This window comes from Pelophylax lessonae (assembly GCF_965119305.1).
Source record: "Pelophylax lessonae genome assembly, chromosome: 10".
NCBI classification, from domain to species: Eukaryota; Metazoa; Chordata; class Amphibia; order Anura; family Ranidae; genus Pelophylax; species Pelophylax lessonae.
This window is the reverse complement of record NC_138777.1, coordinates 125,542,781-125,566,057: the sequence shown is the minus strand read 5'-3', so window position 1 is coordinate 125,566,057 and position 23,277 is coordinate 125,542,781. Positions and strand designations below refer to the sequence as shown.

At 46.1% G+C, this 23,277-nt stretch overlaps 1 protein-coding gene across 1 annotated transcript in view; it reads left to right on the top strand.

Annotated features, from left to right (window-relative positions):
* Positions 1 to 23,277, top strand: part of MMP2 (matrix metallopeptidase 2) — a 317,663-nt gene that overhangs the window by 66,565 nt on the left and 227,821 nt on the right. Inside the window, exon 5 of the mRNA XM_082270399.1 lies at positions 10,750 to 10,923. Within this exon, the coding sequence (XP_082126525.1) occupies positions 10,750 to 10,923 (174 nt within the window). The remainder of the gene's footprint in view (positions 1 to 10,749; positions 10,924 to 23,277) is intronic.

The window sequence follows — 23,277 nt, the reverse complement described above, 5'->3', positions numbered from 1 at the left end:
CCTCCGGGAATAACACGCCAGGCCATATCATTAAAAGGCTTGGTCGGTGGGAGTCAGACGCCTTCCAGGTCTATATTCCTCACCCAGAGAAGGAGTTGAGTCTGGCATTTCATAGGCTTGTGACTTAAGTTGTATTGAATAAAGTGTGTTGTTTGCTTCCTCTTTTGCCCTCTTTATTTACAGGCTACCCCCCTTACGTCGGTTCAGGCACACCACACCGACTTTCCACACTAGGGACTCGACATTAAGTGTTGACCACAAGTGTTCGGCCGCAGGCCGGTATTTGTGGGAGGAGCTAGCGGGCTATATAGCGCCGCCCCTCCGCTATGCCGGCCTGCTGCTGCGCTGTACGTCATCCCACCCACCTTCACCCCTTTTTTCTCAACCTCTTACCTTTGGGGTGCCCTCTTTATTTACAGGCTACCCCCCTTACGTCGGTTCAGGCACACCACACCGACTTTCCACACTAGGGACTCGACATTAAGTGTTGACCACAATTATATTTTCTTACACTGCCATTCAACCTCCTTGTACTACCTGTATACTTTTACATTTTTACTTTTACATTCTGCAAGTGGTGCTACAATTAAAGTGATTATAAAGCCACTTTGTTATCTTAATACAACCCCCTGTGTTAGATAAAGCTATGTGCTCCAGTGTATGTGCTTTATAAAATAATATGCAGTTTTATACCTTATTTACTGGCAGCATATAATGGGTTGTGGCTCCACCCCCACAACCTGATAGGACTGGTTAACTATAAATCAAAGACAGACCTGGCTTGCAGCATTCTCCTTTTTGTCCTCACCTGATCAGGACTGGAGTCGCGAGGTATCCCTTACCATTTTTCGCCCCAGGCAGGTTTAGCTTTTATGGGGTTGGAGCCCCATTCTAGTGGTCTGGGGGGGCATAGCTCAGCCTCTCCTGGGTGGAAATCCTTCCTGTACAGCCTCTACACCAGCTATATGGTTGGAGCCCCATTCTGGCGGAGCATGCCTGTCAAAGAAAGCTTTAAACAAGCTTTGACGTAAGTGACAGCATTTTCCCTTTGCTTTCAATATGCTTTTCACCTCTTTTCTCTTTTTTATGGGCGTTTGTCAGTTCAAAGATGGCTGCAGCAGTGCAAGTATACTGTGACCATGAAAGGCAGGAATTGATGCGGCTCCTGTGGCCGGTTTCCTGGCTAGCCCTTTTCCAAGATGGCGATCTGCGCATGCTCAGGCACTGATATCATCACTAATGGCAAATGTGATAGTTTAAATGGTTTTATGGCATTTTTGGGCAACACATGGTGGAGCTCTCTACTAATGCATGCTGGATGCTCATGTGGTTATTGTTTTCAGGTATGTTTTCCCTTTTTATGGCATTCACCTGAGCTTTTTCTATCTCCTCAGTGTTGCTCTGGGATCACTGTGCTTTTTATGGCATTCACCTGGGCTTCTGCTTTCTCCTTCTCAGTGTTGCTCTAGGATCACTGTGCTGTTTAGGGCATTTCACCTTGGCTCGTCCTATCCCCTTCTCAATGCTTGCTCTGGGATTACTGTGTCATGCTGTTTTTCATTTCAGTCTGTTGATTTGCTCTGTTTCTTTGGGGAACGCTGCCCAGTCAGACCACCCATTGCTTTTAGGGTATAGGGATTAGGTAAGTAGTAAAGATTGAGAGAAAAAGAGCCAATATCTACAGCCCTGTAAGGACCTCAAGATGGAGGAAGCCTTCTAAAGGTCAAGACAAGTCGCCATCTAAGAGCAGACATCCAGGCAATGTTGATCATGGTTATCATCTCATCACTCATTATCATTGCTTCCCATTTACAAAAATCACAGGCTACCAGCCCTAATAGTTGCTGCATTTGTGGTGGAGAGTCATTGTCTGCCAAGCTAATATGTCAAGTCTGCCTAGAACAAGCAGAATAAAGCCCTACAAGGACCTCAGGTTGGAGGGAGCTTTCTAAAAGCCAGAACATTTACCATTTAGGGGCAGACATTCAGGCAACATTAATCAAGATCATCATCTCACCTTTCATTATTATTGCTCCCCGTTTACAAACACCACACGTTACCAGCCCTAATTGTTGCGACGTTTGTGGTGGAAACTCATTGCCTGACAAGCTTTTATGTCAAGTCCGCTTGAAAGAAGTGACAACTAACAAAGAAGGGGATGTCTCGAAAGTAGCCACCTTGAATAAAGAATCGGCCAAGGAATTGATACATGAAGCCTGTACTTTATAGTCGGTGGATGAATTGGGAAAACTTGCAAGAAATGTTGGGACCGGCGCTACCACTTTAAAATTGTGTTTGTGCAGATGTGTGCTTCACACGTTATAAAAAGTGCATATAGTGCAACCAATAAATAGAAAGTGCTACGTGCTGTTTAAAACATCAATAAATCATTTTAACCTGGGCTGTGCTCAGTGTGCCATATTAGAAATGTCATATATTAAACATATATACAAAGTGCCAAGTGCTAGTAATGCCAAGTACCACGTGTTGTGATCCGTGCTAAAAACAACAATATATGGCGTCGGTGGATGACCCACCAAAGACACCGCTGCTTACCGCACTCTTTAAGCCGATGCCTCAACACTTCTTGGTCACTGAAACAAAGGATAAGCCTCCATTGCGTAGCATATGTTGTGTATAGCGAAATAACTTAGCATCCACTCACAGTTTAGGGAGTTCACTGTCAGCTTGAAAGGTGTTCGCCGGGCCGCTTCCGCATTCCACCGGCTCAAACCACCGTTCCCGGAAGTGACGTATTGACGTACACAAACCATGCCCTACGCGTTTCATCATACGACGTCATCTGGAGCGTGCCATCTATCGCTACTCCCGGTCTTTTTATAGGCTGGGATGGCGCCATCTTGGTGTACCTAATTAGAGACCGGACACGGCGGCCATCTTGGTGCACCCATCCTGCAGCCTAAACTGTGAGTGGATGCTAAGTTATTTCGCTATACACAACATATGCTACGCAATGGAGGCTTATCCTTTGTTTCAGTGACCAAGAAGTGTCGAGGCATCGGCTTAAAGAGTGCGGTAAGCAGCGGTGTCTTTGGTGGGTCATCCACCGACGCCATATATTGTTGTTTTTAGCACGGATCACAACACGTGGTACTTGGCATTACTAGCACTTGGCACTTTGTATATATGTTTAATATATGACATTTCTAATATGGCACACTGAGCACAGCCCAGGTTAAAATGATTTATTGATGTTTTAAACAGCACGTAGCACTTTCTATTTATTGGTTGCACTATATGCACTTTTTATAGCGTGTGAAGCACACATCTGCACAAACACAATTTTAAAGTGGTAGCGCTGGTCCCAACATTTCTTGCAAGTTTTCCTAATCTACTACCTCAGAGGTAGGTTGGAGGCAGCTCACACCACTAATTTAGCCTAACTTCGTACTGAAACTCCATAGCGCTGGTATATAACCCTTTTCTATACCGGTGGATGAATTGCCTAGCACTTCCAACCAGAGCCAATAGGTGGTGTCCAAATTAGAAAGCTTGTCGGAAGAAGGCATTAAAGGGGCCACAGGCTTTGGCGATTGCCCAATAGAGCCTTTTGCAAGGGCAGTTATGGACGCAATTGCCTGGAGTAAAGTGAAGGAAACTCTCCACAAGGTTAGAAAGTACACATTTCTCTTCACTGAACAACTGCAGCATCCAGGAAGAATGGAAGGGCCAGAGAAAAAGGCCTGTATAAACAGGTTGTCAAAACTGTATACCCTGGAAAAGCTAAAAGTCAACCTGCTGCATTTTCCTCCGATGGTGGATGCATCATTATTGCAGCTGGCAAGTCATGTCACCTTGCGGTTGCGTTCAAGGAGGCTCTAGTATGAAAATTAGACCCAGCTCTGAAGTGCTGCTATGTTCTGAAGCATCTGCAGATGCCTGCAGGCCAGCAATAACCAGTCCAGGTGCTGAGTGAGTCTAATGGAAGTGGTTTCATAATTATCAACCAGCTGCTGCAAGTGGCAGGGTCTACATCCCTTTAGACATGATTTCTTATTGGGAGCATCTTACCAAAAATTAAATTTTAGTTGCAGTGGATACAAAAATATGACTTGTATCTTCTTGCAGACTTCTGGGAAAATCCCTGAGCTAATCATCCAAGCAGGAAATTGTTTCATGGGGGCATTCTTTACACATTCTGTGTACAGAACACTTCCAGATAGCCATATTACCTTGCATTTTACAGAAAATTACAGCCCTGCAGATTGAAAAGGAAAGTGGGGGCTACCCTTTCAAGAAGTCCTTCTGGAGGAAGTGAAGAGAGACAAGGTGGTAACAGCTTTGAAGGAGCTGAAATTGGCAGGAGACTCTGCGGCGGATGTGTCAGTAGACGTCAATTGATGTTTTTAAAGAGCGGTGTTCCCCGCGTTCACGACAAGGAGGGCATTATGACTGAAGCCATGGTCGGCGGATCCTGCCTTAAAAATAAAACTGGTGCAAGATACCAGACAATGGATCCAATCTATTTGGGAGTAGACAGGATACAGCCATCTCAAGGGTGACCACTAGCAGGTCAGGGTGAATATCATCTGACAAAAAATGGTCCAGCATACAAGCAGCAACTCCCAAGCAGATACAAGGAGGCAAACTCCTATGGACCGGGAAAAAGATTAGTAAAGGAACTGGAGAAGGACCCAATCTCCATTGTTGAAGCCTTAAAAATCTAAGGCACCTGTCTTAGGAGAACAGCAGAAGTCCATTTAAGGGTGAACTCATCAAGGGGGTGCCTGTGTACAGCTTTGTAAACACACCTGGATGGAAAATATTCAGGATCAGTGGGCCACATCATCTATATTGGTGTGACATTGGTGGATGTTGTCCACCTTCAGATCTCTGCCAGCCAAGCTACCAAATTTGATGTAAAAAGTGTAAAATTCTGGTCCAGTTTGTAGCTGGATTAAATGAAAAATGAGCAATTGTGAAGGTTCCAAGTGCCCAGCGGAGATGAGGATTAGATTTACCTCTGTTCCTAGCAAAGAAAAAAAAAATCTAAATCAGGTAATCTGTGTCCAGTGCTAAACCTGAAAAAACTCAACAAGCACAGAAAATTGGAGTTGTGTATAATAGAGAACTTCCAGTCAATTCTATCATTGATAAATCTGGGAGACTGGATGCTCTGTAGGTTTATCAGACACCTACCTACTTGTCCCAATCCATCCTAAATTTCTCTACCAATTTCAGTGCTACCCTCTCGGTCTGTACACCTCTCCCAGGGCATTCACAAAGGTCTTACTGTCTGCAATAGCAACGGAAATAAATTCAGTATAACTTTGACAAAGGAAGATCTGTCCTTTGATAGAGAAAGCCAAAGGTGATTTAGGAGCGAAATCTCTTCCAGCAGAACAGTGTCTGAGTATCCTTGGTTTTTGTAACTAACCAATTGTTTTTCGAATAGAGCATTATCATGTCAGACCCCAGCCAGAAAGGTTGGGGGATGCATTTCAAAGAGCAGGCTGCTCAAGGTCATGGGATGTTCAGCTTATGAGGCAAAGTATGCTCTCGAACTGAGCGTAGTGTTCAAAGTCCTTCTGCCACTCATTCCTTTTACAAGAGAAGCAAGAGTGCCTATACAGCAGTGGAACGGTAGAATTCTTAGGCTGTTAGTGGAACTTCCTGTATCAGTAATTGCAATTATACCATTTTGGCTTAGGGGGCTCTAGTGTCTCTCTCCTACAGTTGAGTCACCACTGCCAGTTATGACGGATCTGCTCTCTTGTGGCCAGTTTTGCCATCCAGCTCAAAGAGACTACTTTTGATGGCATGGAAGTTGAGAGGAGGAGGCTACCAAGTCAAGGGTGCTCAGTTTAGGTAGTGGCTACCTTGTGTCAAGCCAGAGAGATCTCCATGAATACTACCTAACAGAGAATATGGGTAAATTATGCAGATCTCACACAGCAAAAGCCTGGAGTCCTTTATCAACTAATCGAGTCAAGGTTCTGCTGTTCTTACAAGTGGGACCTAACAGGGGCCTAGGTTCAAATATGATAAAAGTTCAGCCTTGTCTGCACCTACAGGGGTTTAAGGATTCCTTAACCCTTTAGTGATGCAATTCCTAAAAGGCTTGCATGAAGTTATAGACCTGCCTGGAAACCATTGCTCCCTATGTGGGACTTGCTTATGGTCCTCAGCTCTATCAAGGCATCACTTCTATCCTACGGAATTGACTACACTGTGCAATCTAACCCTGAAGACCATATTTCTGGTTCCTACAACCTCTCTGAAAAGGGTGTCAGAGCTGCAGGCTTTGCACTCAAGGAGCCTCACCTAACGTTCTACCTGGACCGAACAGTCCTAACATCCCCAGACTTTTATTCATGGGGTATCTTTCTCCTCTCATTGTAACTAGGAAATTATTTTACGGTCTTTCTTGAATAAGTGAGAGAACCACATCCCCTGGATGTTGATCTAACTCTGATGACCTGCTTGGCAGCTACCTTTTTATTCAGGAAAGATGAAATCTGTGCTTGGTTCCAGCATTGCTTAAGGCAGGGTCGGTCAGCATCAACATGTTCAGTCACCTCCTAGATTGTTAAGACAATAAAAGAGCATACTCTTCACAAGACCCTCCTTTTCCGGAGGACTTAAGAGCACATTCAAAAAGTGAAGTGCCAGCTCTGTGGACAAAGCGGTGCAGAGTGTCTCTTGAGGCTATTTGCAAGTCAGCAATATGGTCCTCCTAGGACACCTTCATTACACTTTATTAGGTGAAACCGGCATATCGACAGTAAAAATTAAAAAAAAAATGCATACTTATGCTACTGACCATTACATAATTTTTTCTTGCACCCTCCCATATAGCGAGTTAATTCCCATTGTACGCTACCATGATGCGCCAGGAAAAAAGAAAATTGTATACTCACATTTCCGTAATTTTCCTTTCCTGGTGCATCTGCATGGCAGCATACAGATTCCCACCCAAATGGTGAGAGTTAGAAAGAATGCTGCAAGCTGGGTCTGTCTTTGATTTATAGTTAACCAGTCCTATCAGGTTTTGGGGGGCGGAGCACAACCTATTGTATGCTGCCATGAAGATGCACCAGGAAAGGAAAATTACAGAAAGGTGAGTATACAATTTTCCATTGCATAGAGCTCAGGTGACTGCCCACTTCTCTCCTCTCACGATCTGAAAATTACAGCAGGGGGAATCCTGAGAATCCCCTGCTGACATTACCCAGGAGGAGGGGAAGGGAGGAAAGGAGAGGAGGAGAGTTGCGGGGGGTCATGTGAGTATTGAGTGGCGCTCTGAAATAAGGTCTAAAAACAGCATATTTTTTATAAAGCACATACACAGGGGCACATAATTTTTAACACAGGGGATTGTATAAGGACAACAAGGTTATTTTAGCAGCAGGAGGGGAGGAGTGGGCACTGACACCAGCTGACAGGTGGGGAGGGGGAGGGGGAGAGAGAACAGAGGAGAGACAGCGGAATGAGGAAGGTTTGTAAACTGAATATGGTATCATGGCTCAGCAGCCATGATAAACGTGGTCAGATACAGAGGGGAAGGGAGCACCAGGCAGGATCAGCCAGGTATTTTAGATAATCAAAAGGACAAATTACACAGCACAAGCACTGTACTGTCATTCATGCTTTAAAGAAACAGGATCTTTTTTCCCCTTTTTTTTGGGGGGGGGGGGGTAACAACTGCTTTAATATATTAATAAATTCGAGAATATCAAGGACTTGTTTCTGAGAACTGCATATAGTCTCTAGGGCACCGTTCAAAGGTCAATACTCACAAGACGCCAGGATCATCATCTGCTACCTTCTGATATCCACTGCGTGCTTCTTAATTAAGAAGATGCAAACTCACAATATCATTAACCACTGGACCCTCTTCCATACAACCTCCAAATGGTATCTTCCAGAGTGCGTCTCCAGACTATAAAATAGAAACCCCAGACTTTGAGGAATAGGCTCTCCAGCCCAATGCTGTGACTGGGACCTCTGTGATCTCCAATCAGCATCTCAGCAGACTGCCCAGTAGGGCAAAGCCCCTCTGACAAGGGACTTCTCTGGCAGGGCTAACCCAGGATCCACGCTCCCCCTGTTTTAGGCTTTATATTTATGGGCTCTCCCACAACCTTCTGGACCCACCTCTCCAGGGATTGGATGGGTTCCCAAAAAGTTGCAAACTGCCCTCCCATTCTTCCTCTCACTGTAATTCAAGAAGTTTCTAGAATGCAGGGGAAGCATTAAGACCAGCAGCCTATGTAACACTGATCAGGCTAAAACAATCAACCCCTGCTCCACTGATTACAGAAAAGTTAAACTAAATGTACCCAGCAACCTATACTCACTAGGAGGGTTCTACACTTATGCAAAATATTGCCATATTTTTGGTAAAATATAAAAGATGAGGTTGTGTCAAGTAATTAGATACCGAATATGTCAAGACTTAACAGCTAAGTTCACCTTTTTTTAAAAAAAATCCAGCTCCCCTATGTACCAAAATACCATTAAGGTACCTTAGTTGCAGAAAAAGAAAATCTTTCTTTGATTTTGAGAACAAGGCTTCACCCTAACCCTTACTGTATATCTTAGAAAGTTTCACTTGCTAGTCCCGTAGTTCCCCCAAAATAAGCCCGGGTCTTATATTAATTTTAGGTACAAAAAATGCTTAGGGATTATTTTCGGGGGATGTCTTATTTCTTCCGTCCCCCCCTACCTCCTTTGCCAGCTCAGGAGTCAACATCTCTGTAATCCCCATAATAAACTCTAGGTAAAGTCCTTTTAAAATAATTTAATCCACTCTGTAAATTGATTATATTTTGTCCAGTGTGTCTTTATGTAATGTTATAGAAAATACCTTATTTAAAGTGTTGCTGGGCGCTCACATGACCTGCCGGAGCTCTTCTTTCCCGCGCTGGGCACTGCTGAGGGAGATGCCGGGATCCCCACTGGCGTCAGCCCTGCTCTGAGCACTGCAGAGGGAGGGGCCATTAATGTCAGCTGGTAGGAGGAGGAGAGCTCCGGCGGGTCACACGACCGCCCAGCGGCACTGTATATAAGGTATTTTCTACAATCACGTTACATATAGACACACACTAGACATTATATAATACTTTTACAGCACAGATTATATAATTTTACAAGGATTTCAACTAGGGCTTATTTTCGGGGTAGGGTAGTAATCCTAGAAAATGGAGATAGGTCTTATTTTCGGGGAAACACGGTATGTACGTTTGGGATGGAGAAACCAGTAAGACACAGGAAGGCGCTTACCAGCTGACCTCATTATCATACACCCTTTACCCATCAACTCCACATTTATACACCTAAAATGACCTAGTTGCGCTTTCAAGGTCATTAATTGTTAACTAATTGTACACTAAACACAGAAGCAAACACATTTTGCCACATGAAAAAACGGGTGACAAAAGCAGCAATACACAAAGTAAAAAATGTGCAACCCACACCATGTCAAAATATCCAATGAGCTACTTTGCCACTTGTAGCGCAGCCCATTGAAATCAACGGACTGCCCTATGTGTGTCACAGGAAAAATTAGCCAAAAAACATGCACTCCAACTACTCTAGGTATGATAAATGAGCCTAGAATTATCGCTCTTACTTCAGCGTGAACAGTGATGTACTGTATAACATGTGTAGCGCAATATATGCTCTCTGCGCAGACGCCCCCTACGTGTGAATTTACATTCATGCATGTGTGTATTTGGGGATGAGGGGGGCTCATATATTTTTGAATGAGATTTTAGGTGCTTGAGTTTAACTTTTTTTTTTTTAATTTGTTACACAATTTTATATATTTTTTTATTTACTTAACTTTTTTTCTTCACATAGGAGACATAAAGTTCCCTATGTGATTCATTTTTGGCGACAGGTTCTCTCTAATAAGAAATCAAGGGTCAGATGTCTCACCTGTCTTCCCCAGCCGTTTTGTGACACCGGTACCCAGAAGTGACGTTTAACACGGAAGGTGGATCAGCGGACACACTTTCACTGATCTTCCCCTCTACCAGGCAGCACCTGCCATGCTTGTTTTGAGTCCACTGACATATGGCAGGGGTATGTGGGGGCTGCCATTTCCAGGGTGTGCCGACAATTGGCTTGTTAGAATTACATACACTACAGCTGCATGTATTGTGTGTAAAGCCCTGCTTCCACTGCGTATGACGGGGGGCAGTAAAATGGTTAAAGGTCTACATTGTACTTTTCCATAACATCACATACACTTTTGAGGCCTTCCATGAAGCATATTATTTCAAAGATTTGTGTATTTTCAATAATGCCCTTTAGGCCGCTTAAAAAGACCCTCCTCCCACTGTTATTTTTGCATTGGTACATGTTCCCAGTGGCAGTGCCTGGTTAGTTACCCATACTGTTTTTTTTTTTAGCAACAGCTTTCAAATAGGCAAATTTCAATTTCATTTGAATCTCTTTGAATTTCATCGCTTTTGGCGCTATGCTTGAGATTTATGGACTTCCCACTGTCTTTGTCAAACCTTCTGCCAGCCAAACTTTGTCCAGTTCACTCGTCCCTACTAGGCAGAAGGTTTTTCATGCACTCAGTGAACAATGAGAAACATGAGTTTGGGTCTTAAACTCATTTTGAGATATTTTCCAGAGATCTGTTATTCCCTTATAGTTTTCTTGTAACTTTAAAAATAAAAAAAAAACATTTAAAACAAGTTCGCAATTAGTACTACTGTGCGTTTACTGGCATTATTGCATTGATTGCTTGTTAACTCTTACTATCTGCTTTAGTTGTGAAGGTCAAATATGGAAATGCTGATGGAGAATTCTGCAAATTTCCTTTCAAATTCAGTGGAAAAGAATACAACAGCTGCACTGATGCTGGGCGCAATGATGGATTTATCTGGTGCTCCACTACCTATGACTTTGATAAAGATCAGAAATATGGATTCTGCCCTCATGAATGTAAGTCTAACATTCCTGCTAAGGTATAGCTCTGATTGTAATATTATTGCTCTGTAACAATAGTTTGTCACTTGCAGGGGTACTGAGGCATATTTAAAAAGAACAGGTTGATTCCGGCAATGTTGCTGTAGTAGCTCGTTCAGCATACCTAGATAAGAGTTCAGCCTACAGTAAATGTTAAACAAGTTGCTAGAAATCCTAGGGGCATTTGGGGAGGGCAAGTTCAGGAAAGTACAGTATTTGTCAAATCAACCACTAAAATCTCCAGTAAGTTTTAGAAAGGTAAAGTAATTTTAAAAGTATTGTTGAATACTTAAATGTGTAGTATTTATTCAGATATAACCAGGTTATCCTATGATGAAGTGCCTTGTGAAGGCACTTTGTTATAATGTGACAATACTTTGCCTCTGCCTCCCAGTTGTTTCCCCTCATTGTAGTATGCTCTACCAAAGAAGATTACAGTTGCATAGGGATGTTCCGCTGTTGCACAATCAGAAAATTCCCTCTAAGAAATTATGCGTAGCAGTTGCTGGAATGCATGCATGTAAACAGGAAGTTGCTGCAAACTGCAGAAGATTGGTAGTACATAAATATAATAAGAAAAGAATAAAAGGTGAAAACAGTATTTAAAAAATGCATGGCAATTGTTTATGATATATAATGCTTTGGTAAACTACTGTAAATGTTATTCAATTAGGGCTTAGATTTATTTTAAGGCTAAAATCCTCACTTGTGGGGTAGTGCTGCAAATATGTAAGTAAAAGCATACTGGAGCAAGCAGGATCAAGCATGACTAATTCTCGACAAGAGACATTGGGAATAACATTGTAAACATACGCTGTATACTGTATTTAAAAAATCTGAATACATATATTCAACTGAAGGTTCAAAATCTATAGCTGTACACTGCTTAAATGTGAATTACATTTCATTGTCAGGAAAAGTAGATCATATAGAAAAGAAGGGGGTCATTAACTTTTTGTATTTATTAATACTAATAACATTTTATAAATGTACATGATTAGGGTACTACAGATACATGCACTCAATACTTAATTCTGCAAAAAAAAAATTACCCATACCTAACTGAACAAATAACGCATGACACCAATCTGCAGAAAATTTGGCCTGGCCATTTTACAAACAAATTAACAAAATAAACATTTTTTTAAAACAGAAACAATACATAATCCAGTACCCAGAACATAAAGGTTGCTGGTCTTGGGAAGCACCAAAACCAAAATAAAATTGTGTATCAGCATTAATGCTTAACACTCCCCAGCCGCGCAACACCAGCTCGGGGACAAACACACTTCAAAACAGACACCCCTTTGTTACCACTTCCCCGTTAATCCACCATTAACTGGGATCCACTAGAGGGCTCCATACCTTAGATGGGTCACCCTGTGAACTTTTCCAAGAATGCTAATGCCTCCAAAGACCCCAACTGCCACCCCCTCTTTTTTGTGTACAAAACAAATAAAAAAATAATCAAAACAAACAAACAAACAAACAAACAAACAAACCAGGGTGGGAGGGTGGGGATTCCTGCTAGTCCATCTTCCAAAGTTTTAGCAGAGGAATCTGCAGCTTGCAAACTTCTCCAACGACAGGAGTGAGTATCCCCTATAGTTTTGAGAAGTGGGATTCTCACAGGGTGCCAGCCAGCCACAGCAGGGTGCCAGTTGCCAGCCACTGACCCACAACAGGGTGCCAGGAGCCAACTACCAGCAACAGGGCGACACCAAGCCAGCCATCCACGACAGGGTGCCAGCAAGCCAGCCACCCACAACAGGGTGCCAGCCAGACAGCCACCCACCCCACAACAGGGTGCCAGGGGCCAGCCACCCACCCAACAACAGGGTTCCAGCAAACCAGCCACCCACTAGAGGGTGCAAGCCAGCCACCCATCCACCCCACAACAGGAAGCCGGCAGCCAGCCACCCCACAACACGGTTCCAGCAAGCCAGCCACCCACAACAGGGTGCCAGCCACCCACCCCACAACAGGGTGCCAGCAGCCAGACACCAACCCACCCCACAACCGGGTTTCAGCAAGCCAGCCACCCACCCACCCACAACAGGGTGCCAGCCACCCACCCCACAACAGGGTGCCAGCAGCCAGCGACCCACCCCACAGCAGGGTTCCAGCAAGTCGGCCACCCATAACAGGGTGCCAGCAAGCCAGCCACCCACAACAGGGTGCCACCAACCCAGCCACCCACAACAGGGTGACATCCAGCCAGCAGCCACAGCAGGGTGACAGCCAGCCAGCAGCCACAGCAGGGTGACAGCCAGCCACTGTCAAGGTCTTACCATGCCTTCCTGTTGGCAGCCATATTGGACATGTGCTGACTTCTGTCTCTTATAAACCCTGTTTACATCATCACCTGTCTGCTGCCTGGGTGTCGCTCAGTGATGATCTTGCACACCTCACTATTTATATCACCTGAGGCCTTTCAGACCTTGCCCTTGCATTTGTGCTCCAAGGTGCATCACTGCTAGCAGTCCTCTGGTCTCTGTGGTTTCTTTGTGCATGTCTTTGCTTGGCTTATGACCTTCCTGGCTCTGGATTCCGCATCGGCAGACGACCCCGCATTGGTTGACAACCAGGCTTCGGCAGACTACTCGCTTCTGGACTCTATCTGGGCTTGGATGACTACCCATTCTTGGACTCGATCCCGGCTTAGATGACTACCCGCTTCTGAACTTGACCCTGGCTGTTCCTGATTTTGTCCCTCTCTCTTGCTGCGTGATTATTATTGTCGCATTAATACATTGCATTATTTTACTTGTATCTTTGTGTGGTCTGGTTTCCTGGCACCCTGACAGTAAGCAAGGGCCATGAATCCTGACAATGCAGGGGTCACTTCACTTCCCATGCTGGTTACCAGGCTCGTTTAACAAGATCACCATTTGGGTCAGTTCGCTCAGGCGTTGCTTATGAACACCTTGCTCCTGTTGCCGTTCCTGCTCCTGAAGCTGAAGTGTCATGACTTCCTAAACCAAGTGGGCATTTATATTGAGATGGTTCTTCAGGCGTTTCCCTCTGACAGGTCCAAGGTGGGCTTCCTAATTTTGTTGCTCTCGGACAAGGCCTTGGCCTGGGCAAATCAAATATGGGAGAAAGATAATTCAGTGATTCTTGATTACCCGAGCTTTGTTGCCTCCTTTCGTAGGGTATTCAATGTGCCTGCTCGCTCTGCTTCTGCTGCTAAGCTGCTCCTGTCCATTCAACCGGGTATTCAAACCATTACTGATTATGCAATCGAATTTCGTACCCTGGCAGCAGAGGTGGGCTGGAATAATGAGGCTCTGGTGGCGGTCTTCTCTCATGGTCTCTCCGATGCATTGAAGGACAAGATCGCAGCCAAGGATCTCCATGATGAGCTCGAGGCTCTCATTTCCTTCCTGATTTTGATCAGTACCAGGCTCAGGGAGAGATCATCATTTAGGGAGCACCTGTGGAGGTCTCCTACCAGATTGGCCCCTACGTTTTCTTTCCCATCCATTTCTCCCTCACCTCCCATGCCTCCTGGGGATGGTGCGTCTGGCTGTGAACCCATGCAACTAAGGTTCACTCGCCTTTCTGAGGCTGAGCGGGCCTTTAGGAGGAGGGAGGGCCAGTGTCTGTATTGTCACCTTGGTGGACATTTCCTGAAATCTTGTCCTACCCGTCCAGGAAACGCTCGCACCTAAGATTCTGTCAGGGGCAGATCTTAGGTGGAATTTCCTCATCCCCAGTTTCCCGTAAAGATAAACCGCTAATCACAGTTGTCCTCTTCTGGGCAGCAGGCTCTGTGGTTACCCAGGCATTGGTAGACTCCGGTGCTGGCAGATACTTTATTGACAGTACGTTTGCTGCTGCGAATTCCATACCCTTGCAGCCCCGTGTTGCTCCACTGGTCATTGAGGCGATTGGTGCCAGACCCCTGCAACCGGCACAGGTTACTTATGAGACTGTTCCAGCTGACATGGGCTATAGGGGCTGTTCACAGGGAGTCAGCCTGTTTCCAGGTTATATCATCCCCACACTACTATGTTGTTTTAGGGCACCCTTGACTTCAGAAACATAATCCGACCTTTGATTGGCAGTCAGTTGAGATCCTCTCTTGGTCTCCACAGTGTGACGCGGTTTGTATTCATGGGCCTGTTAAGGTACTTTGTACCTCCTCAGATTCAGTATTGCCTACTGAATATCATGAGTATCAAGATGTATTTGACAAGGTGCGTGCTGGTACTCTTCCTCCTCACCGTCCATACGATTTGTGCCAAAGACTTGCAATCTGGCGCCATTCCCCCTTGTGGCAGGGTTTATTCTCTCTCGGTTGCGGAGAATAAGGCCATGTAGGAGTAAGTGGTGGATGCGCTTGCCCGAGAGCACGTTTGCAAGTCCACTTCTCCAGCGAGTGCCGAATATTTCTTTGTAAAGAAGAAGGGGGGTGAGTTGAGACCTTGCATTGATTATAGGGGTCTCAATCGCATCATGGTCAAGATTGCATACCCGATTCCGTTGATTACTGAATCGTTCGACCGCCTCAAGGGATCAACAGTCTTTACCAAGTTTGACCTAAGGGCCACTTATAACCTCGTAAGGATTAAGAAGGGGGATGAGTGGAAGACCGCGTTTATAACCAGAACCAGTCGTTACGAATATTTAGTGCCCTTTGGCTTGTGCAATGCGCCTGCTGTCTTCCAAGAGTTCATCAATGATGTCTTTCGTGATATGTTGCAGCAATGCGTGATAGTCTATTTGGACAACATCTTGATTTACTCGGACTATATTGAATCACACTACCTGGATGCCAGACAGGTGCTGCAACGGTTACGCGAGAATGGGCTTTTCTGTAAGCTTCAGAAATGTGAATTCCACCTGTCTCTGGTTGCCTTCCTGGGCTTCATCATTTCTGCTGAGAGATTCTCTATGGAACCTCAAGAAGGTTTTGCTGTTCTACAGTGGCCTCGCCCTAGTGGTCTCTGTTCCATTCAGCGTTTCCTTGGGTTGGCCAACTACTATCGGAAATTTATCAGGAACGTTTCCTCTTTGGCCAACCTATCTCAGATCTGACCAGAGGCTCACACCCTGTCAAGCCAGATGGGCCTTATTCTTGTATTGTTTTAACTATGTGGCCTCCTATTTTCCCGGCTCCAAGAATGTTACAGCTGATGCCTTGTCTCACCAGTATTCTGAGTTGTCCAGGGAGGACTCCCAGCCGACACCGATCATACCTTCAGATCATATCCTGGCTGCCATCCGCACCAACTTAACCTCTCCTCTTGAGGAACAGATCTTGGCTGCCCAACCTGTTGCTCCCACTGAGAGACCTGCTGGCAAATGTTTTGTACCTGAGGGGTTGTGCATTAGACTGTTGCACACGTACCACAATCCCAAGACCTGGGCTATTTCCCGTCAGTTCTGGTGGCCATCTCTCCACACTGATGTTGCTGCGTATGTGGCTGCTTATTCGGTCTGTGCCCAGAACAAATCTCTGCGGCACCTTCCCTTGGGCCTACTGCATCCCATTCCCAATGTGGAGCATCCCTGGTCTCACCTGGCCATGTATTTTTTTGTGTAACTTCCCACGTTTCGAAGTACACTGTTATCCTCATGGTTGTCGACCGGTTTTCCAAAATGTGCAACTGTGTTCCTTTTAAGTGGCTGCCTACCACTCAGGAGCTTGCCTCGGTGTTTGCCAGGGAGGTTTTTCATTTACATGGGTTGCCTAAGGAGATTGTCTCGGACCATGGGAGTCAGTTTTTCTCCAGGTTCTGGTGCGCCTTTTGCTTCCAGTTGGGTATTCGACTCTCCTTCTCCTCGGTCTACCATCCCCAGTCCAATAGTGCCGCTGAACGTTCCAACCAAGCTGTGGAGCAATTTATACACTGCTGACCATATACTCTGACCATAAGGACAATTTGGTTGATTGGCTACCCTGGGCAGAGTTTGCCAGGAACTCTGCCGTCAACTCGTCCTCCGTATTGTTTCCATTCTTGTCCAATTATGGGTTCCAACCGGCTGCGTTGCCTGAGTCGTTGTCGCCACAGGACTTTCAGGCTGTGGAGGATCACCTTCGTGCCCTCCGTTCCTCTTGGGTGCAGATTCAAGAGTCTTTACGGGTCTCTGCACAGCGTCAGAAGCTCCAGGCAGACTGGATACATTTATCTGCTCCTTTGTACCAGGTCAGGGAGAGGGTGTGGTTGTCGGCCCGTAATCTCAACCTCAAGGTCCACCCCAAAGCTGGCACCTCGTTTTGTTGGTCCTTTTCGCATCCTCCGTAAGGTGAACCCGGTGACCTATGCCCTTAATTCTTCCTCCTGGCATGCGTATCTCCAATGTCTTTCACATGTCACTTTTGAAGCCAATGGTTTACAATCGTTTATACTTCTTCACTTCCTTGCCCTCATCCCATTCCTGTGGGCAATCACGAGTATGAGGTTAGCAACATCTTGGATTCTCGTCTGTTCTGAGGTCAGGTTCAATACCTGGTTCACTGGAAAGGTTATTGTCTAGAGGAGCGTGCCTGGGTTACCTCCACTGATGTCCATTCTCCCTTTCCTCAGAAACCGTTTTTTGCTCCGCGGAGGAGGGGCTGTTGAGGGGAGGGTACTGTCAAGGTCTTACCTTGCCATCCTGTTGGCAGCCATCTTGGACATGTGCTGACTGCGGTCTCTTATAAATTCTGTTTGCATCATCACTTGTCTGCTGCCTGGGCGTCGCTCAGTGATGATGTTGCACACTTCACTATTTATATCACCTGATGGCTTTCAGACCTTTCCCTTGCATTTGTGCTCCAAGGTGCATAACTGCCAGCAGTCCTCTAGTCTCTGTGGTTTCTCCCTGCATGACTTGGCTTGGCTTATGACCTTCCTGGCTCTGGATTCTTTAGCTTGAGCTCGAACTTGACCCTGGCTGTTCCTGATTTTGTTCCTCTCTCTTGCTGTACAATTATTATTGTCGCATTAATAAATTGCTTTATTTTACTTGCATCTTCGTGTGGTCTGGTTTCCTGGCAGTCTGACAGCCACCCACAACAGGGTGCCAGCAAGCCAGCCACCCACAACAGGGTGCCAGCAAGCCAGCCACCCAGCCACCCACAACAGGGTGACACCAAGCCAGCCACCCACAACAGGGTGACAGCCAGCCAGCCACCCACAACAGAGTGACAAGCCAGCCACCCACAACAGGGTGCCAGCAGCCAGACATCCTCCCATCCCACAACAGCGTGCTAGCAAGCCAGCCACCCACAGCAGGGTGCCAGCAAGCCAGCCAGCCACTCACAACAAGGTGGCATCAAGCCAGCCACCCACCCACCCACCCCACATGCCTTTGGGTATATCTGACCAAGCCCCCTTATTGCTTTCACTCCGGGTGATTGCTGGGAGGTCGGGTGGGGGCTGGAGGCTGTCCAGGTACTGGATTATGGAGCCCTCTATTTTAGCTGCCCTGCCAGCTGAATTATCTCAATTTTGGTTACGTAATGAGGATCATCCTAATCCATTGGTCTTGTGGGATGCTTTTAAGGCCTGGCTGCGGGGTGTGTATATAACCTGCATTCCTGTGGCCCGCAGGAGTTCTGTGCAGTCTCTGGAACAGTTGGAGGTGACCCTCTGCTCTGCGGAGGAGTCTTATGTGACCTCCCCTGACGCGGATCACTATGCATCCTTCCAGCGTGCCCTTCGCAATCTTTCTGTGTGCAGGTCTGCTGCCACGCAGAAGTCTCTCCTCTGACGGCCCAACGCATTTTCGAGTATGGGGACAAGAATGGGCACCTCCTGACCTGGCTGTCGAGAGAACAGACTGCCGTCACGCACATTGGTCGGATCCGTTCGCTGTCAGATGCCCTCTTGACTGACTTGGATGCAATTAACGTTTGTTTTAGTGCTTACTCTCGCACCCTCTATACCTCTAGGGTGAATTATAGTGCAGATGATCTGGAGTGCTTCCTTGATGGCATTTCTCTCCCCGACTTTGACTCGGATGCAGTCGGGCAAGGCCCCAGGCCCGTATGGTATTCCTATCGAGTTCTATTCCTGTTTTCAGGAACCACTGGCTCCTTGGCTGGTGGAACTGATGGGCAGGTTCACGGACCTGGACGCCTTGCCAGACTCTTTCTCTGAGGCCCTCATTGTGCTGATACTTAAGCCTGGTAAGGACCCGGAGGACTGCGCCTCGTACCGCCCTATTTCCTTGCTGACTGCCGATGCTAAGCTCCTGGCCAAGGTTTTGGCCATTCGTTTGGCTTCGGTCATTGAGGACATTGTGCATGTGGATCAGACGGGTTTTATGCCGGGGAAGGGGGGACGGACATTAATCTCCATCGTCTTCTCCTCAATCTCTCTGCCCCGCATCTCAATCCGGGTCAGCGGGTGGTGGCCTCCCTTGATGCGGGGAAGGCCTTCGACTCGGTCGAAAGGCCTTATCTCTGGAGTGTGTTATGTCGCTTTGGGTTTGGTCCCGCTTTCTGGGTTGGTTGCACTTGCTCTATCGCCATCCAATGGCCCGGGTCCGCACCAACGGTGCCACCTCTGCGGACTTTCCGGGACTTTTTGCCCTGGCGATGGAGCCCCTGGCTACCTTGCTTCGTTCTTCGGAGGGGGTGCGCGGTTGGCGGATTGGTCCCCTTGAAGAAAAAGTGTCCCTGTATGCCGGCGATACCCTTCTATATTTGGCTGGGGTTCCTTGCCTTTGAATCTTCTGGGCCATATAAACATTATTAAAATTATTTTTTGCCTAAATTTCTTTACGTTTTTCATCATTCCCCATCGTGGATTCCCGCCGTTTTTTATTCGTGACCTGGACGCCTGTATCAGCTCTTTTTTGTGGGCTGGTTTGCATCCCCGGCTGGCGCGCTCTACCCTACAACTCCCGGTAGCTCTTCCCCATTTAAAATTTTATTTTTGGGCGGCCGTCTTGGTTACCATACCCTGGTGGTTTGCGGGGTCTCGGTCAAACGCGGCGACGTGCCTGGAGGCTGCTTGCCTGGGCTCTCTGGCGGGCCTTGGTAACCTGGCATACCGGGGCGCGAGCGCATATCCGGCTCTTCCCCTCCCCACCAAAACCACTCTCCGGGTTTGGACGGTGGCCAGAGCATGGTTTCTCCAGCCTAAGACTTGGTCTCCCTACCAGCCCCTGTGGGGCAACCCGTCACTCCCTCACCTGCGGATGCTTCCCAATCCGCACATGTGGGCCCGATGTGGCATCCAGCGCTTAAAGAATGTTATGCCCCTTGGTACTCTTCGCACGCTCCCGGACCTGCGCTGCTTATTTGCCCTGCCCCGCTGGATAGGTTTCCGTTACCTCCAATTGCGCCATGCGATTCGTGCTCAGTTCCCGATTACCCCAGTCCTACAGACGGATCGTCTGGAGGATGTGTTGGCGCAAGCTGAATTGCACAAGCCTCTCTCTGCCCTCTATGCTACTGTGTTGGCTACGGACTCCCCTGCTTTGGAGCGTCTTTGGCAGAGGTGGTCTTCAAACTTGCCTAACCTGGATAGGGAGGAATGGGAGGACTGCTTAGGGAATGGCTCCAGACTGGTCATTGCTTCTAGAGACAAACTCATTCAGACTAAATTTTTGCACAGAGTTTATTTCACTCCACTGAAACTGCGCAGAATGTATCCTGCGAGGTCGGCCGAGTGTCCTAAATGTCTTATCGCTGAGGGTTCTTATTTACATATGTTTTGGACTTGCCCACGGGTGGAGGAGTTCTGGGGGGCGGTGTTTGACCTCCTGAATACTCGTCTCCATCTCACTGTCACACGCACCCGGAGCTGGCACTCTTGGGCATTCCTGAGAAGGTTAGACACTCTAAGTATTCTCTCTTGTTGATCTCTTTGTTGCTGTATTATGCTAGGAAAGAAATTATCCTTCGCTGGGGTTCCCCCCCCCCCACGCTGGTTGCGTGGGAGGCCCTCATGAACGGGGCTCTCCCAATGTATAAACTTACTTATATCAATAGAAATTGCCCCCACAAATTTGAAAAAATTTGGCAACCCTGGGTGGATGATGCAGATTAGCTCCGTTTTGCCTATTGCTAGTTCGTTGCATTACCTAGAAGTTCTGTGGATTGCCTTGCTTTCATGTACGCTCTATTTTTGTGCATATGCTGTGCTCCCCCCATTATGATTGTACTGGCGCTCCCAGAGCACCTATTTTTCCCTTTGTCCTGTGATGTCGGCCATTGGCTACACGTATGTTGTATACTGTTGTTTACTTCTGTTTTATTTCAATAAAGAGCAACCTTGTTTGTAAAAAAATATCAAATGCGTAAAGTGAATAGAATATAAATAGAGTCCAAAAATAAAAGTGAAATTATTAATCCCAAAAGTGAAAACACAAGTCCCAAATAGAGTACGCAAGATGATCCAAAGAGATTCTCCTCCTGTGACAGCAGTAGCAAGATGAATGAGGAACACAACAGTGCAATGGTAATACTGTATAGGAGCTGCTTACCAGAAGGATATGGCCATTCAAGTTAATGAAGTGGCCCCAAAAGCATAAGGGATATAGTAGACCTCAGAATCATATGTTGTATCGCCTGGAACACCTCCAAACAACGTAGTTCTCAAGGCTCCCTCGGACATCCAGACAGGATCGAGTATGTGCATTTTTGCTATGGCGAGGACACGGGACGCCGCGGTCCGGTCTACAGTAGGGATGATTGAACTTTTAAAAAGTTCGGTTCGACCAGAACACCCGAATTTCCCAAAAGTTCGGTTTGGATTCCAGAACCCCATTGAAATCAATGGAACCCGAACTTCTGGAATAAAAACACACAATTTTGAAGTCCTAAAACCCAATAAATGCCCCAAAAAGTGCCCAGGGTTCTGGGGCATACCCCAGGGACTATGAATCAGGCAAAAAAAAAGTTCTTAAAAATTGTCGTTTTTGATAGAGAGCCAATTATTGAAAAAAGTATTGAAAAAAAAATTAGATTTCTTTGGATTTAGTGTCTGGGGGGGTCTAAAAAATGTACCTGTGAAGTTTCAGCTCTGTAGCATGTCCAGAACCAGAAAAAAAACAGATTATTTTTCTTAGAATTTCAGTAGCGCAGGGATGGTGTTACCCTCCTTTCACACCTGGGCGTTTTTGTTTCAGCCGTTTTTCAGGCATTTTTTGGGCGTTTTTTGAAGGCGTTTGGAGGCAGGCATGACATCTGAACTTCTGTATAGGGGTATATATGTGTGTGTGTGTGTGTGTGTGTGTGTGTGTGTGTGTGTGTGTGTGTGTGTGTGTGTGTGTGTGTGTGTGTGTGTGTATATATATATATATATATATATATATATATATATATATATATATATATATGTATGTATACCCCTAACCCACAATCTGAATAGTGGGGTCACCCTGACATGGCAGAGTCAGTTCACCTTAAACTACACTACGGTCACCCTGACATGGCAGAGTCAGTTCACTCTAAACTACACTATGGTCACCCTAACATGGCAGAGTCAGGTCCCCCTAAATTACACTACGGTCACCCTGACACTTAAAGGTATCCCTACAAAAACTAGATTATTGAATCTAACTATAGTGGTATATAGTACCCTAACTACACTGCATATCCCTTTCCTCACACTAAAAGAGCAGCTCCATACAGCAGAAGATAATTGCAAAATGACACTGAAGCTTTACAAGCAGCAGGAGAAACACAAATGCTTCCACTCTCTTCCACAGCCTCTGTATTACAGTGCTAGAGGTTTAGCGGGGCTATGTTATATACTGGGGGGCGTATGGGGGGCTTATTCACTCCTGATTGGCCTCTGGACCCCGTAGTCACTCCAATCACATTCCTAGCAGGCTCCTGCCTCCTCAATTGGCTTTTACTGATGTTTCTGGGCCAATCACTGGCTTTTAAAGCCCAGTACCTGTCCCATTGCATTTTGGGCGGTTCTGATGACCGAATTCCGAACTTTTACCGCAAAAAGTTCGGAATTTGGCCGAATTTGGAACACCCAATGTTCGGGTCGAACCGATGGTCGACCCGAGCCGTTCGATCATCCCTAGTCTACAGCTTGGATACATGTCAATGCGCTTTTTATCTGGAACATTGTAAGTTACTCTTTCAATCAACCTTTACTGTCTTTTATGGGATTACGCTATGGTCGCCATTTATGTTTTTCGCACATACTTGATCCTGTCTGGATGTCCGAGGGAGCCTTGAGAACTACGTTGTTTGGAGGTGTTCCATGCAATACAACATATGATTCTGAGGTCTAATATATCCCTTATGTTTTTGGGGCCACTTCATTAACTTGAATGGCCATATCCTTCTGGTAAGCAGCTCCTATATTACCATTGCACTGTTGTGTTCTTCATTCATCTTCCTGCTGCGGTCACAAAAGAAGAATC